The 15,499-nt window shown below is 44.0% G+C and overlaps 1 protein-coding gene across 4 annotated transcripts in view; it reads right to left on the minus strand.

Annotated features, from left to right (window-relative positions):
* Positions 1 to 352: 352 nt before the first annotated feature.
* The window catches only part of TCF7 (transcription factor 7), a 121,414-nt gene continuing 106,267 nt past the window's right edge, over positions 353 to 15,499 (minus strand). Inside the window, exons 10-12 of one of the 4 annotated variants that reach the window (XM_077824316.1) lie at positions 13,072 to 13,161; positions 10,066 to 10,114; positions 353 to 581 (exon numbers count right to left, since the gene is read on the minus strand). In XM_077824316.1, the coding sequence (XP_077680442.1) occupies positions 502 to 581; positions 10,066 to 10,114; positions 13,072 to 13,161 (219 nt within the window). In that variant the 3' untranslated portion in view covers positions 353 to 501. Of the gene's footprint in view, positions 605 to 10,065; positions 10,115 to 13,071; positions 13,162 to 15,499 lie in introns of all 4 variants that reach the window. The other 3 variants (XM_077824317.1, XM_077824318.1, XM_077824319.1) reach the window with 3 other exon arrangements.

A 15,499-nucleotide genomic window follows, 5' to 3' on the forward strand; every position in this document is an offset into this window, starting at 1 on the left:
CCTCATTTCAACCTTTTTGTGGAGGGAGACACCATTTTTCTATCTTTGCTCCAGATAAAAACGTTGACTATTCCAGCATCTTTGAATCATTTTGGGGCTCAGGACACAACTGCCCCTTGACTTTGAAAACAGTTTTACAGCATGGTGAGTAATTTGGGCCTCCAGTCCATTTCAATGGGCAGCAAAACCACTTGGTAAAAGCAAAGTGCCCAATGCATTAATAAGTGTTGACTTGTACAACGTGGCACTATGTTCCTGTTGATGGCACACTGTACTCTGAGGAGTCGCTGGATGCTACTGACACGTGTGGCATGGATGAGCACCGAGTGGATGAGCAGTGAGTGGTCAGTCCAGAGGAGCATGGAGCGCTTTTGACATGAATAGAGGTGGGGAAAGGATTGCTTTGTTCTTTGTGTGCGAAATCAGCAGGAGTCGCAAGCTTGTCTGAAGTAAATGCAGAGGATATGCATTGGAGTGTATCCAGAGGAGAGGGAGGGGAGTCTATAGCACTTCCATCGGAAGAAACTGGGCTGGAACAGCGTCCTTCTCCTTGTAAGTACCGAATGCACTTCTTTTTCCTCCTAAGAACAGTGAAGAGAGTTATCTGTAAATAAAGGGTGAATTTACAGTGTCATATTTAAAATGAAAACATTACAGTATTCACTGTAAACAGGGCACACAGCAGAAATGAGTGCTAAAAACAGAACATCAAATTACAAAAGAAAAAAATCCAATTTATTTAAATGCCGAGCCAACAGCCCCTCTCTTCTGGGCCTGTAAGTCTTGCTCTCTGCTACTCTTTGTTAGATAACTGTGTAACTGGACTGTCCAACTCCATAAAGTATTTGGAGATAGCCTTTGGCTGACAGCCAGTGCGCAGAACAGAAGTGGAGGACCAAATTCAGCTCTCAGCTGAACTGGTATAAATGCAGAGTAACTTTAAAACGTCGGTACAAACCGGCATAACTCAGAGTAGAACTGGGCCTGTGTTCTCTTTGATTACCTTCAATTTCCAATCATTGTCACTAGGTGGCAGCATAACAACAGAATTCAGCCTTACTTTATTAGGCTGATGGATAAAGAAACAAAGGCCCTATCAAATGAAGACCATCCTTTCCCAGTGACAAGAATAAGAATGGACAATTAGACTAATCCAGAATGAGCCAAGAAATAAAGCTTCAGCTGACACCATTATTCTCAACATCTCGAGTGTGGTGATTCAACAGGTGCACCCACTTACATCAGACCTGAATTTGACCCCAGTCTAGGGCCTGGTCTATACTTTGGATTAATTCCAATTCAGATGTCAGACCCCAGCAACAAGTATGGCTGCAACAGCTGAAACCCCTTGTAGAATCAGGGAACGCTGTGATTGGCACTTCTTGAATTTACCTCTGCTTGACACTGGGGTGAGCTGAGCAGATGCAGATTGTGGCTTTCCTTGCCTATACCTGGCATATGCAACCTTGCTGACTTCCTACAAATGAGACCCAAAACAAAGCCTAGGTTTGTGGAAATTGTGCAAAGGCTTATGGTCAGCATGAATTGCCATGCAAAGTTCAAATGTGAGCATGGACACCCTCCCTCACTTCTAACAAAGGGGTGCGTGTGATGACTGCGATGGAAGTGCTACCTTCTGTTTTAACTTGGAGAAAAGGGCTGATTCTCAACTTTGTCTTCCATGTCTAGCCCAGGATCCCAGGAGGAATAAAGGAGCTGGCCAACAATGTACTGAAAGTACTAAGTCTAAGGAGTACTTACTTTGTGCCTATGTAGCCCAAAGTCATTTCTGGGAAGATGGGCAGTGTTGCATTTGTATGAGAAAGCTGGACCGGGCCATGGCTGGGAAAGAGTCACACCCACTACAGAAATGGGTCACCCTGCAAGGGGAGACAATTATGAAGCAGCAGCCAGGGCAGATCCCTTCAGTAAGAGGGCGCTCAGCCTTGGTAACGTGACAATGAAACAGAGGCACAGAAAGGGCTGCCGTTATCTGGCCCAGACAGCAGGTCCTTAAGTGAGGGCCCCTGTGATAGGGTGTAAAGCCCACACTGGTTCCCAGAGGGTTAGCAGGAGTTTGAATGCTCAATTAATGGACCTGCTGGAACTAGAGAGGTGTCAAGTGGGTAAATTAGCAGGTCCACCTGGAAGTGAGTCAAGTTTCCTTAAAAGGCTTGAGAGGGCTCAGCTGGAGACAACCCTGCTGTCTGAAAATGGGCTGATAGATGTCAAGAGAGAGAACTGGGAAAAGCAGTAAGAGGGAAGCTAGTTCTGGTGGTGGGTCTCAAATCAGGGTCAAAGCTCTGAGGAGACGGTGCTGGTGTTCAGCTGAGGAGCAGAGTACTGCAGAAGGCTTGTGAAGAACTCCAGTTCAAGCCCAGTACGGACAGAAGTGGTTTAAGTTTGAACTTTTTGTTGGGGATTTGGAGAATTCCAGGGGAATCCTGCCAGCCAGGCCCTGCAGGAAGGGTAAAGCCTGAGACCTCTGGGAGCCTAGGGGGCAATGTAGGTATGTGGTGAGTCTAGGAAGGGGCTGGTATGGGGGCCGATGTCCTGGCTGAGATAGGAAGAAGCTCAAGGTGGAAGCAGATGGCCTGAATAGAGAGACCTTGCCTGCTTATAACAGGGTCTCTGGGCTGGAGCTCAGAGAAGCTGGGGGGCCTGGGTTCCCTTACTAGCTGTCAGCAAAGGTTATGCAAAGACCCTGCAAACCAGGAATGGAAGGACTAGCAAGCTGGGACTTGGGTCAAAGAGTTGGCTTGAGGATGCAGGACTATTGTTTGTTGGATTTTTGGTTTCCCTGGAAGAGAAGACACTTTAAAGTGACCTGGATGGATGGGTTGAGTCACCAAAAGAAGCATGTCACCACAGAGCCGGAACAGCTGTTGGCAGGGGGCACAGAGAGCATGCTATGCCACAACCAGCCACAAGGGGGTGTGCCAGTGGTGAGTCCTCTTCTACAGCTTCCTTATCCTTTCCAGTCCTGTAAGTACTTTGAAATACTGGTTTTACCGAGTGGTAGGAAGTGAAGGACTAATGAGGGTGTTTGGACAGCCTACCATGCAATGGTCTGGCACTCAGACCACACTAAGCTGAGATCTAGCTGGACCACATAAACTAAGCAGGTACTTGGCTAGGATACGGGGAAAGCCCAAGTGCTGTGGGAAGTGAAATGGTGCTGGTAATTCAAAGGGAAAAGTGTCACCTACTGAATCCAGACTGAACCACTGCCCAGTCATGTTCTGAGATCACTGCTGCAACTGGTGGTTCTTTCAGATCGGACGTAACGCTTTCAGATCACTCACGGCCTTCTCCCAAGAGAGTGGGTGTTACCCCAGTTGGATTTTGTTGCTGAGGTTAATTGTCTACCTCCTTCCCTGTGGATATTTCAGTTGGACATAGACTCTTTCTCTTTCTTTTCCACGTTGTTGAGTAGTGTTAGCGTGGGCTGTGTGTTACCCCAGAGGTGGCTACGCTTGAAGCGCAGAACAAACAGATTTCTCTCTATGCATGTATCTCAAACAATCAGTTGTAAGACCTGTAACGTGTTCAACATTTGTTAGTATTTAAGAGAGAATTTTTATGGTAGCTTGACAACCTACCAATAGTTCGTTCTGAGAACCCAACAACGATAGCATGTTGGTAACATCCCTGTTCAGTGGAGGAGGAGGGGTGCACCAACCTGAACTCTTCTACAGCTATAGTTTGAAGTGGAAACAAAGGCACAAGGAAGAATGATTTGGGAACAAAGTAGTAACTGGGGAAACAAGGAAGGATAACTACAGCATTCTGCCCTTCCCCTTCGGGATTAGCCAGTAGAAAGGATGGCAGTTTCCCCAGAGGATGGAAAAGAGGCCAACATTTTCAAAAACTGGACTCTAATTAGCGGTAGGGCGCTCATGTCCCTCCATTCTAGCTGCAGTGTCACTCACTGAGTTTCCTCTACCTGATCCCCCTCTTGTGGCTCTGCTTCCTCCACAGAGACAGCCTGAGGCATAGCAGATGGCCACCCATGGCTCCTCCTAGAAGAACAGATGTATCACCAGTGCCATTCTGAACTGTTTCCTACATCTGCCCACCCTGGTTCCTCCTGAAGGGGATCCTTGATCCCGTCTAAGCCTCCACAGTGTCTCTGGATCCCAAATTCTTTGCACTGGCTGTGCAGTTTAAAACACATTTAAACTCCCATTTAAAGCACAACCACAGAGCACTCTGGGGCATATCTAAGACTGAAACATGTTCAGCTACCCATGGCTGAGCAGGAACAGGGACCACCTTTTGGAGGAGGAAAAACTGCGAGGTACGGGACTGGGTGGGTTGGCCAGAGGAGGAAAGTGGTCAGAGGGTGCCAAATCCCTTCAAGTCCGGGATGGTAATGAATCTAGGGCCAGCATTGTCCCTGCGGAGGTGCCTGGAGAAGGAGGAAAGTCAGCAGAGTCAGGAATACATATAATTGTCTGGCCTGTGAGGTTTCTGGAGGGTAGAACTCCTGTTTATACTGGTGTATGGGCCACTTGCAGTTGTTGTTGTGTTAAGACAGCAGCTGTCATGACAACTCCATTGCTCACACTTCAACCAATGTACCTTCTGGGTGAGGAAAGCTTACCATGAACTGTCCCTGTAAGAAGCTCAGACACTGGTAAGGAGTGTGGTGGAGGTAGAATAGGGAGAAGTGTTTTTGAATGAACCCCTAACCATACCCTTGATTCAAAACTTTGCTCAATGGACTGTGATTAAACAGCTGGTCAGAGGTTGAAAAAAAATCCATTCTAAAATAAAGACAATAGGAAAATGGACAAATTCACAGCAAGTATTCACTAAAATATTCCACTAGCTCTAGCCTCACATGACCACAGTCTTATGGACCAGATCCCTTTGTAGGACAAACTTTAGCCACTTTGAAAAGCAAACTTTCACACACATCCAGGCAGAAGAAAAGGGTACTTGAGGCGTGCAGTCCACCCGATACATCACTGCAGAAGAGTGTCTCCATGGGCCCTATTCATTCACGTACTATGAGGATGGATGCTTCAAAAGTGCATGTACTAATAATCATCTTCTCTGTAAACTTACTTGGCAGTGCGTCATTGACAGGTTATCCATTGTCCAATCTACTTGAAAATGCTAAGATTTAGCCTATGTTTAGTTATCTGTACGTATGCAGGACGTTTAGTTAACTGTAAGTACGTAGGAGGAGTTAAGCTAGTGTTTTCAGTGTTACAGCAAGAAGGCCTGGACTAAAGTTATCACATTGCCCCAGTTCACCTGGTCTCTAGGATTTCTATATTCAAATCTCTAATTTCTCTTCAAACAGGAAGACATATTTTTATAAACCTTTTATGCCACCTAACATTGGATCCTCTCCACTTTCTCTCTATATTGTTTAAAACGGAGCCCTTCGGATGTGATCTCACATGTCCTGAGGGGAACAACTCTTTCCTTGAAGATACTGGTGATTTTGAGTTTAGATTCCCAGCTGAGAGGGTAGAAAAGAACTTTCTCCTACCTATTGTAGTCAATCAAGTTCAACCCCCTGCTTAGGTGTCCCACTTCAGAAGCACAGCTAAAATACAGTACTCTAGGGCAGGCATACATCTGTCTCTGAGCTTGCTAATGAAAAATGGCCTTGTGTTAGAACATGTATTAACTAATATGGTATTAAACATGACTTTGCACTCACTGCTGCACTTATGTGTCAGTGTTGTGGTTAACTTTAGGGTGAACCAGCTGGCATGGTATAAAACACGACAGTCCTTGTGTAAACTGAATGTTCACCACCGGTGTTCGTTCACGTGGGTTCTAACAGGAGAGAATTCTCCACTGTAAACAAGCCCATGGTGAAGTTGTTTCCCCATGCCACCTCAGGCACTTGCTGCTATGCGTGAGGGGGTGCAGGAAGAAAACTGACTGCTGTATTTATACTCCATCAAAAAATCTGTTTGGGGGAGAGAAGGTTAATGAATTGAATGAATCTCTTTAAACAGTAAAATTATAAACAATAAGGAGACCTGCTGTGTCTGATTCGATACATTAACCCTCGAGGCCTAAAATTTACATGTATGCTATGCAACTTAAAAGATAAATGGACACACATACACCTCATGACTTAAGCTGTAGAGACTTCAGTGGATTGATTAGACTAGGTTTACTAACTATATAGATTCCACCATCTTTCCTCTAAATGTTGGATGGAAAAGGAGTCTCATAGGACCAAGCTTTCCCATTAGGATTTACAGATTATACTAGCAGAGCCAGAGGAAGATAACAACCTCTGAGGGGACAAAGCATTTTAATCAGTTAAATCTCTCCCATTTTGGAATGGATATTCTCTGGAGGTTTCTGTCCGAGGCAGAAGTCAGTGATGAGGAAACATACATTTCTGAAGCCTCCAAGTTGGCTGTTGTGTATTAGTACCTGGAATTGCAGAACAGCTGCTATTAAATAGTACGTGAGATGTCAGGGTAAAACATTAGAAAGCATGCTCAGGTTTTAGGAGCACTCCAGCAATGCGTGTTAGTTGGTAAGCAACGTCAGGCAAAGCAAAGTGTTAGCACAGATCTAATTAAGAGATCTCAAATAAACTTGGGAGTAAAGATACGAAGACTGCCCAGACACCTAGTAATTGTGCTCTTCATGGCTGTATGGGAGACCTGGATTCAACACTTTGTCCTGGTCTGTCAAGTCTCTGACTGGCACTGCTGCTAGGAAAGGCCTACATCACACAAGAGGCTCTTTGACCAATTTTAAGGTGCAGCATTCAGGCTGCCAAGGGCACCCCTGTCTTCCAAGTTCAGAAAGATGGTGATTGTAGTGGCATCATGAGGGTGTGTTATATTAAAAATGGAAATGAGGAATTTTCAGGGCTATACAAAATTCCCCAGCTGAAAGATCAGATACAAACAGGGAGCCATTTTGTGTAGGAGGAGAATACAAGGGGTTAACTAAGCCTCTTTAGGACCAGTGACAGACTGGTCCAATTTCCAGCATAACTACATGACTCGCATGAGGACGCTGCCAGTTAAATAGGAAGGATAGCCAGTATCTGACACCCTGGCTCAATCACAAGTGATTTATTTATTTTTCAGCCCCAATCTGGAAGCCCCAATTTCCAGCCAAGAATGTACCAGCAACACAAGCTGTGATCAGCCAACGTCTAGGCCCCTCATAGCTGCATATTCCCTTACCTTAAAAAGCAAATAATCTGAATCTCTAATGCAAATAACTTTCAGGTTTTGCTAGACAGAAGCCAAAAGACGGTACTATAATGCCCTGTGGCTCGCAGATTATGCTGAGAACTATTCAGACACCACTTTCCTGTACACACCTCTCCTCTGCTCAGGCTGCATTTACTCCTTACATGGTTGTCCAGAAGTAGGTCATGGGCCTCCCATGCCTGGGAATGTTTAATGACCCTCTGACCCAGGTAATACTCATTCTGTTCGCTTGTCAAGCTATTTCCTCATTCTATTTCCACATTCGTTCCTTAGAAGCCTGAGTTGGTGGAGTCCTCAGACCATCTCATTGCTTGGGGCACTACATGTTCTAGTGGCCATGTGCGACTGTAATGGACACTTTTAGTCCCAAATGTAAATAGGTAAAGGCAGCCCTTGGGGTACACTCTAGGGCCCCTCAAAGAGGTGGTCATGTAGGGGGGGAAAAAGCTCCACATTAGGTCCCTCTTTGGAAATAGGAAGATCGGGGGCGGAGGGAGAGAGCAATAAGCATTTGTTTTCTTCCATTCCACACGTGCACCAGCGTGTAAGGATCTCTCACCCTGTAGATCAGCCTCTCAAGAACAGCGAAATAGGAATCTTAATAAAACATGTAAAATATTACATGCGCTTCGCCAACCTGGTATAAGAAACATATGTTGACTTTTGGGTCTAGCAACCTTGACAACATACTCTCTTTTCTCTTAGACATTGAAAGAATTTGGGTAGAACCTTCAGAAATACCAGCCCACAGCAATGATACCCTGGGAAAACCACCTCAGTTTGGAAGGAACAAATTTTAGCAATGCCAGTAGTTTGTTTTGTGTGTTAGGAGCCAAGGGCACTAGAAACATGCATGGAAAAATAAAACCACATAAAAGGGGGGGAAAACAACGCGCTCAGGAAAAGGCACTAAAAGCAGAGTAGAGTTTCTCTGATACACACCTGCATGGGCCGCACCAGTCCGTTTGTTGGTTGAGGCCAAAGCGAGCTCTGCATTTCTTAGGAGAGGCGGGATCTGAACACAGAAGCATGCGTGGCGGAGAATGGGCAAGACAGAGGCACAAAGAGGAGGAGGAGGAGCAGGAGGAAGAAGAAAAGATGCAACATCATTTCAGCCACTTAAGACAAAACTAACAGACTAAAATCCAATTCTTCAACAACGGAACTATTCAGACACCACTCTCCTGTAAAAAAGGGATGGTTAGGCAAGTATCAGAGAGATTACACCTGGCGGGTGGGGGGAGAGAAGTTTGGGAAATGGCCTCAGTTACAGATGTTGGAGACTTTGTTCCCTCCCACCTGTGGTGCTCCCCCAGCTCAACCAGTTCTCCACAAAGCCGAGTCCAGGCAGTCAGAGTTCAGCTACAGGAAAGCTCGGAATTTACCAGGAATTCACTGCTTCTTATTGAATCTCTGATTTGGCAGCATTTCAAAACTAAGAAATTTGACAGCCGCCCATTGCCTCCTGTATTGAAATCCTTACTGGTTCCCTGGTTAAGTGGCTAGCCAAAGAACTCAGTCCTCATATTATATATTAAAACAGAAGAGGAAAATATTGCAGAAGCAGATTGAAAACAAATAGCACCAATAAGACCCATATGGGGCAATTCCATTCTGCTTCCCTAAATTCTCTCTCTAGTGCTAATGGACAAGCTACTCTTTTCTGCATGTACTGCCCTAAAGTCCTGTGCAGTGTTGCTGTGTGACATAGGCGCTGATTAGAGTAGTGCCCTATTTTCATTTAGATACATGTGAACTTTTTTGCACTAGTGTAAATGAGATCTGAGCAGTACCTTTGTGTCAATGTCACTCTCATAACTGCCAACTTCTGTTATGCGCTGTTAAGTGGCAGCTGCCTTCCAGCCCAAAGAGGGCTGCATTCCAGTGGTGGGTGAAATTATTATTTTTACACCACATATATTACATAAAATCTTACACTTGTTATCAATCTAGGCAACAATTGAGATGAAAAGTTAACTTACTGTAAGAAATGTGCAGTTTAGCTTCATGAGAGACACGAAGCAGATGCCTTAACGTTTTCTCTTGATGTGTTATAACAAAGGTCCATTAGTATTGCTAAATTAGAAATGCTTCCAAATCTACGATGTGAATAACTTTGGATGGTGTGGGTGTGCGCACACATCTATACACACAGTGAAATCTGCACAAGGGTCCACTTCCAATAAAGAGCACTTGGTAGTAAGCAACCACGTTAAAATACACCATGGTTTTCAGTGCAATTTTGTTTGACTTTTAGGCTACTTCTACTACAAAAAGATTTGTGATATGGTCCCTGGGGTGGTCTTTAAAGAAGTTTCATAGCTCTTAGATACGCAATATTGGTGCATCTAATAGATAAAGGCATCACTTTTGACTACAGAACATTGGTGCCTCCTGCCACTCAGAACCTAGTGGAGCATTTCTCCTGCATATCTCTGTGGCAGAACAAATTGTAGACGTGACTTCTATTAAAAATGATTTATTAGCCACAATCTAGTTTGACTGCAGTGTTGTAGCTGTGTCAGTACCAAGATATTAGAGACCAGATGAGTGAGGTAATCTCTCTTATTGGACCAACTTCCACTGAGTGAAAGAGACAAGTTTTTGAGCTACACAGAGCTCTTCTTCAGGTCTGGAATCTCTCTTGCTCAGTTTTCATGAATGCCATCCATGTTCTGGTCCACATGTGTTTTTTAAGAACAAGATAGTTAAATAACTTACTGTGGCTTTAAAATATACCATTTTTTAGCTTTAGAAAACTGACTGAATGAGCTAAAACATGGATGGCAAAATACAACACCCAGTGATAAGCTACGGAGTAACATGCTGCATTCAGTACCAATTAGTTTACCTGAATTGGAGTCTTGCTGCTTTTCTCTTGCTCGTCTTTTCTTTTTTCCCTAGGATGTAAGAGGGAAATAATATTAGTTCATTTCTCAGAGAACTGGTGGAGGCTGCTCAGTATTATGAATACAACAATTGCAAGGGACTGTCATAGGGCATAAGTAAAATTCATGAAGCGTCACAACATCTGGAGTTGTTGTTGCCCGTGAGGACTGAACCAAGCACCTTTGGAACTAAAAGCATGAATCTCTCGTGCTTAAACTTAAAAAAAAAAAACAAAAACAAAACAGGTCCATTAGCTCAGAGGCAGTAGCAAACTCAAACCTCCCAACATGACCTGCCCAGTCTGATATGTACATCTCCCTCTGTCATTTCAGTCATCACAGATGATGCAACGAGGGGCCTTGTACAGAACCAGACAGCTTTCTGTGTCATCTGATTGGCCTTTGCCCATCAGTAAACCACACACTAGGAATTAAAGGTGTGTGTGTGTGTGTGTGTGTGTGGTTTTTTTTCTTCCCAAAGCTATGGTTGATAACTTCTGCAAAAGGTTGCTGGTAAAACCAACCCTTCCTTAGCGTTTGAGATATATGTACAGTACTTCCCATCAGTCATGGTTAAGATACAGTTTAGCAAGTCATGGGAGAAACCACTGCTTCATTTTCTGTCTGGTTTAGAGCTATCTGTCTTCACAGTTTCCAGAGATTATCTACTCTTTGATGTTCATTTTGAACAACCTTCTTGACAATTAGGGACAGCAAACTCTACTATGAAATAATACCATATTTTTAAATACAAAGGAAGAGACACAGATTCATGAACAACAACTGTTATACTTTGTCTCCCCTTCAGTGAGAGAAGTGCCGAGGCAGCACAGAGCGGGCTTTCCTTTGCCAGCCATATTCCCAAATGAAAGCACAGACCAAAACCAGTGATTTATTCCACAAATCAGACTAAGCAGGCTTAGGGATCTTCCACAAGGTAGCTGCCAAAAGGCCAGCTGAATCTTTGCAGGAACGAAACACTGCTTTTTATCCATATAAATGCCAACTCAACACAGATGGAGAGACAAAAAGATACAGCGCAAGCCCTCATGGAAAGGGAACACACTGGTAACAATTTAGGACAAGTATTTCAGCATACACTGGAAGTTACAGGATGCAACACACAATTTTTCAGAATTCACCAAACAGCAAATCAATCTCTCTCCACATACAGTAATATATATGGTGTATAGACAGACAGTTCTGGGGATGTAGGGCCAGATTGTGCCTTGATGATCTCTGAAAGCGCCAGGGGAGGGAAGGAAGCTATAAGGTGCCTCCTGCTTTGGGCCCCTGTGCAGCAGAGAGTCACCGTCATGGCCCGGCCTTGCAGTAGGGAGGGGCCTGAAAGAGCATAGAAGCTTTGTGCTCCTCTTGTGCAGCAGGAAACTTGGAGATGGAATTTCCTCTTCCTGAAGCTCCTCTTGGAGGAATGTGCCTAAAGACATGAGTAAACCGATAGGAAGGGATATCACAAACATAGGTAGCAAATTCTATAGAGAGGCTGGGCCTTCCTTAACTGTCATGAGGGAGTGACTAAAATGAGAGGGGATGAGCAGTTACATCAGTTCTGAGGATTCTAGTTATAGATAAATAATTAGCTGTGACACTCTAAGTACCTTTCCCAGACCAGAGGAAGAGCTCTCTGTAAGCTCTAAAGTTTGCCTCTCTCACCTACAGAAGTTGGTCCAATAAAAGACATTACCGGACCCACTTTGTCGCTCTAGATAAATCATTGTCAAGTAGTTAAAGAAGGAAATGCCCCAGTGTGGCAAATCATAGACTCCAGTCACAGGAGAATACGACCCCCAGTTAGACCAACAAAACACTTGATCTTAACTGGAAAAACAGAGAAGTGGTGGTTGGATTTTTTTTCCATTCCAAGGCTCAGTGCTAGGCACATGGAATGGAAATTGATGTGGGTGACATGGCTGAACACTTTGTTTATACGAACGCCCGCTTTTCCATCTACACGTTCTGGTCCCCTTGTGTGAAACCATAGCCAGTGTTTTTTAAAATAACTACAAAAAAAGCTTTTGCTCAACTATCTAGGGCCTGTTTTTCACATTCCACAAATCTATTTTCTGGAATATATTTTCCTAAGTCCTGGAATCCAATATCATAAGCACTTTGATTATTCCACAACAGGCTGCAAAGATGGTGCATAAGATTTACATATAATTTAAGAAAAGTGATTAAGAGTTTGGAGACCACTGAGACCCTGTCCACACTCTAGCTTTTACTGTGCTCAAACATGTTTAGTGTTAGCAAGATGCTAACACTGCGTCCCTGATAATTGTGGGTAAGGTCAAAGCATGTTACGTAACTCTAGTCTACGATCACATCCACATTACAAATTCAGCTGCACTGAAGCAGCTGGTTAGAACACAGCTGTAACCCCTCCTCCTTTGGACTAAACTCCATCTGAGCGAAATAATGCTGGCATTTTAAATCCAGGGCACTCCATTCAGTGTTGCTTGTCAATGAGTGTCTGATGCCAGCTGCCACGGTGGCCCAGGCTTGACTTATGGGTATAAGTCGCTGGATAGTTTTGAATGCTCACCTTCAAGAACATTAGCTGGAGTATCAGGAGTAAAGATACCAGCACTACTGGGCTGGTCCTAGACTGAACTTTTTCAATACCTCAATGGAAAAAACACATTGTCCATTTGTTGCAATTTCTTCTTGTCTGTCTCTGTTCTGTTATGTTCTGTAACAGAACAATGTCCAATGACATACTGGGCATTGACTTTAAAGCAACATTTAGCCCACACTGTACTCTGAAGTGTAGTGAAAGGATTAAATAAATTCCATAGCCAGTGAGCGATTCCATGGCCACGGAAGTGTGAAAAGCTCAGGGCTCCTGGAATTCTGCAGCTAACACTGGAGTCGGTGGGTACAGAGTGGCAGACAGCTATACGTTCTCACTGCTGCAGAGTTGACTAACATTCGCTGCAGAATTCTCTTACCCTTGCCGCAGAAACTGGCCCTGAAGTGCCGCAGAATTCCAGGGGCCCTGAGTATAACTGAGTGTGTTCACGGGCTGAAGAGCCTGAAGACTGAAGAGCAAAGTATTAAAATAGTAAAAATGGTAAAGTTTTAAAATAGTAACTGATCTCTAAATAAATCCAATACATGCATAGAAGTTAAACAGTGTTGTCAACGCCCTAGACTTTACTACAAGTCTCACAATGGTTGTTTTTAAAGTCCCAGCTCATAGAATTATGGTATGAGAGAATCTCAGCAGACAAAAATGGCCCTCATGGTTGCAGGGAGAAGCTTGAAATCATGAACCTTAAAAGCTCAAACAGCAGAAGGCAAATAAAAAGAACCCCAAATGTATTACTTTCAAAATATCAGGAGTGGGTTGTGCGTGTGTGGGGGTTGTTTTGTTTTTAAGGTATGACTCTTGACTGCTTGGGGTTGGCAAAGCTGGGTATAAATGAGATCCAAAGAGCAAAGTAATGCACTGTTACTTGATTGACAATACGGTACTAGTCCCATCCTTAAGTCACTAATGGTTAATCAGCAAATCCCTTCTTGTTGCCTCCCGGTGTGCCAAAACTGATTCTGCAAAATGGCAACTGGCTGGTTAAACAACCCTAAGAGGTATCTTCTTTCTCTCAGTATGTAGATGTTTGAGAATATGGTCAAGATAAATTCATATGTTGCCTGTGTTAATAATCTACTGTGTTGTTTAGTATTTTCTTCAAACTACCTCTCTTATCTGGGTTGCCAACACCATATGGCAATATTTCAATTGAATCCTTGCCTCCCCCTTCCCCCGTGTTTTCACTGGAATTGTTTTACATACTGATAGTTCTATTCACATTAGCGTTGGGTCTAAACTACTGAACAACACTCTTTAGCTCCTCCCAGTGATTTACACCAGCAGTAAGTCTGGCCCATTTTTTTTTTTTTTAAGACCAAAATATGCCCATGCCCAACTGAGGCACAGTGTGATCTTATTACCATAACTCTGGTCATTCCTCACAGCTTCCCTTCCTATTGCTTGTCACCTCACTGCATCACACAGAAAATGAAACTAAAATCTTTTGCAGAAGGGACCATGCCTTTTTATGTTTCTGCGCAGTGCTAGGCGCATTTTAGAAACTTGTAAAAATAAAATATATTTTATCTTCACGATAGTAAAGCAGTGCACTCTAAAGGAAGCCTATGTTAAGGCTGAGCAGAAGAGCTTCCATGGGATGGACAGTATTCTGTGCTGCTGACGTATCATGAAGAGAAGATGCTCTTCTTAGTGTACAATATTTGGTAATAACAGCCATGACCACATTAGCGTTGTTAAGGACTCTTAAAAATAGCCAGGTTTGTGTTTCAATTCTTTCTTCCACTGCTCTGGACCTGCCTATCAATTCTTCCGTTTCTTCTGCCCATTAATAAGGAAACACATTTTTATCCTCTATTTGCTTCTCTGACACAGAATGCATAATAACCCCCTTTGTGTCCCAGTGAGTTCTATTAACAAGTGCCCAAGAGCTGCTGGAGCAGATCTGTCCTGTATGAAAGGGCTGTTTGCCGTGCTGGCTTTGACCTGTGACGACTTATATGACTTCTTGTGGTTTGAGTGAAGGTGGAAAGCTCCGAATCGCGGTGAGCTTTTCTTCAGTGTGGGAGTAACTGTATTTCCTGTCTCATATCAAGGCACATGCCAAGGGTGTTGACCCAGATTCCTCCTCCCCATTTGAGTTACAAAATTGGGAAGACAGAAAAGCATTTGTTGTAGATACAGTGAGAAAAATCACAAAGCAGCCGCTTCCTGGCTTTGGACACTCCTGTCCCAAAACAACTTTGGATGATCTGATCACCAGACTGCTAGAGCCTGGATGGCCAGCAGAAGATATGGGGGTTACTGGAGAATTGCAGGTAGGGTGAGAGAATGTTTCCAGAGGACAGATGGCAGCTTCCCCCCCACCCATTTTTGAGGACAAAAGATTCGGTGAGAGAAATACAGAATGAGGAGATTTTGTTAAAGGAAGCACTCCATCCTGGTGTGTGTGTGGTGATGCAACCTGCTGTATTAGAGGCTGCTGGTATTGCCCTGGCTCTCATAACACCGCTGACTGCTGCTTCGGATACTGGTTTAGCAGCCGTCCCAGTGGAATACACGCCACTGAGAATCCTGAAGAGCTACAGGCAAAATCAGGAGATCCTTGGCTGAGGTTGGTGGAGCGCCGCAGAGACAGATGCAGGCTTGTGGAATGAGGCGTCACGTGGAGAACAGCCTTTCAGGGAAGCCACAGAGTGGCTATAAACACAGTGGTGGTGTGATCATTTATCTTATCAGCACTGGGAGAGAAGGGAGCCGCTAAAAGAAAATGCAAGACTCTCATTGACTGCAACGGGCTTTGGGTCAAGTCCCAAGCTAACTAGTTA

The sequence above is a fragment of the Eretmochelys imbricata genome, chromosome 8 (assembly GCF_965152235.1).
Source record: "Eretmochelys imbricata isolate rEreImb1 chromosome 8, rEreImb1.hap1, whole genome shotgun sequence".
In the NCBI taxonomy this organism is placed as follows: Eukaryota; Metazoa; Chordata; order Testudines; family Cheloniidae; genus Eretmochelys; species Eretmochelys imbricata.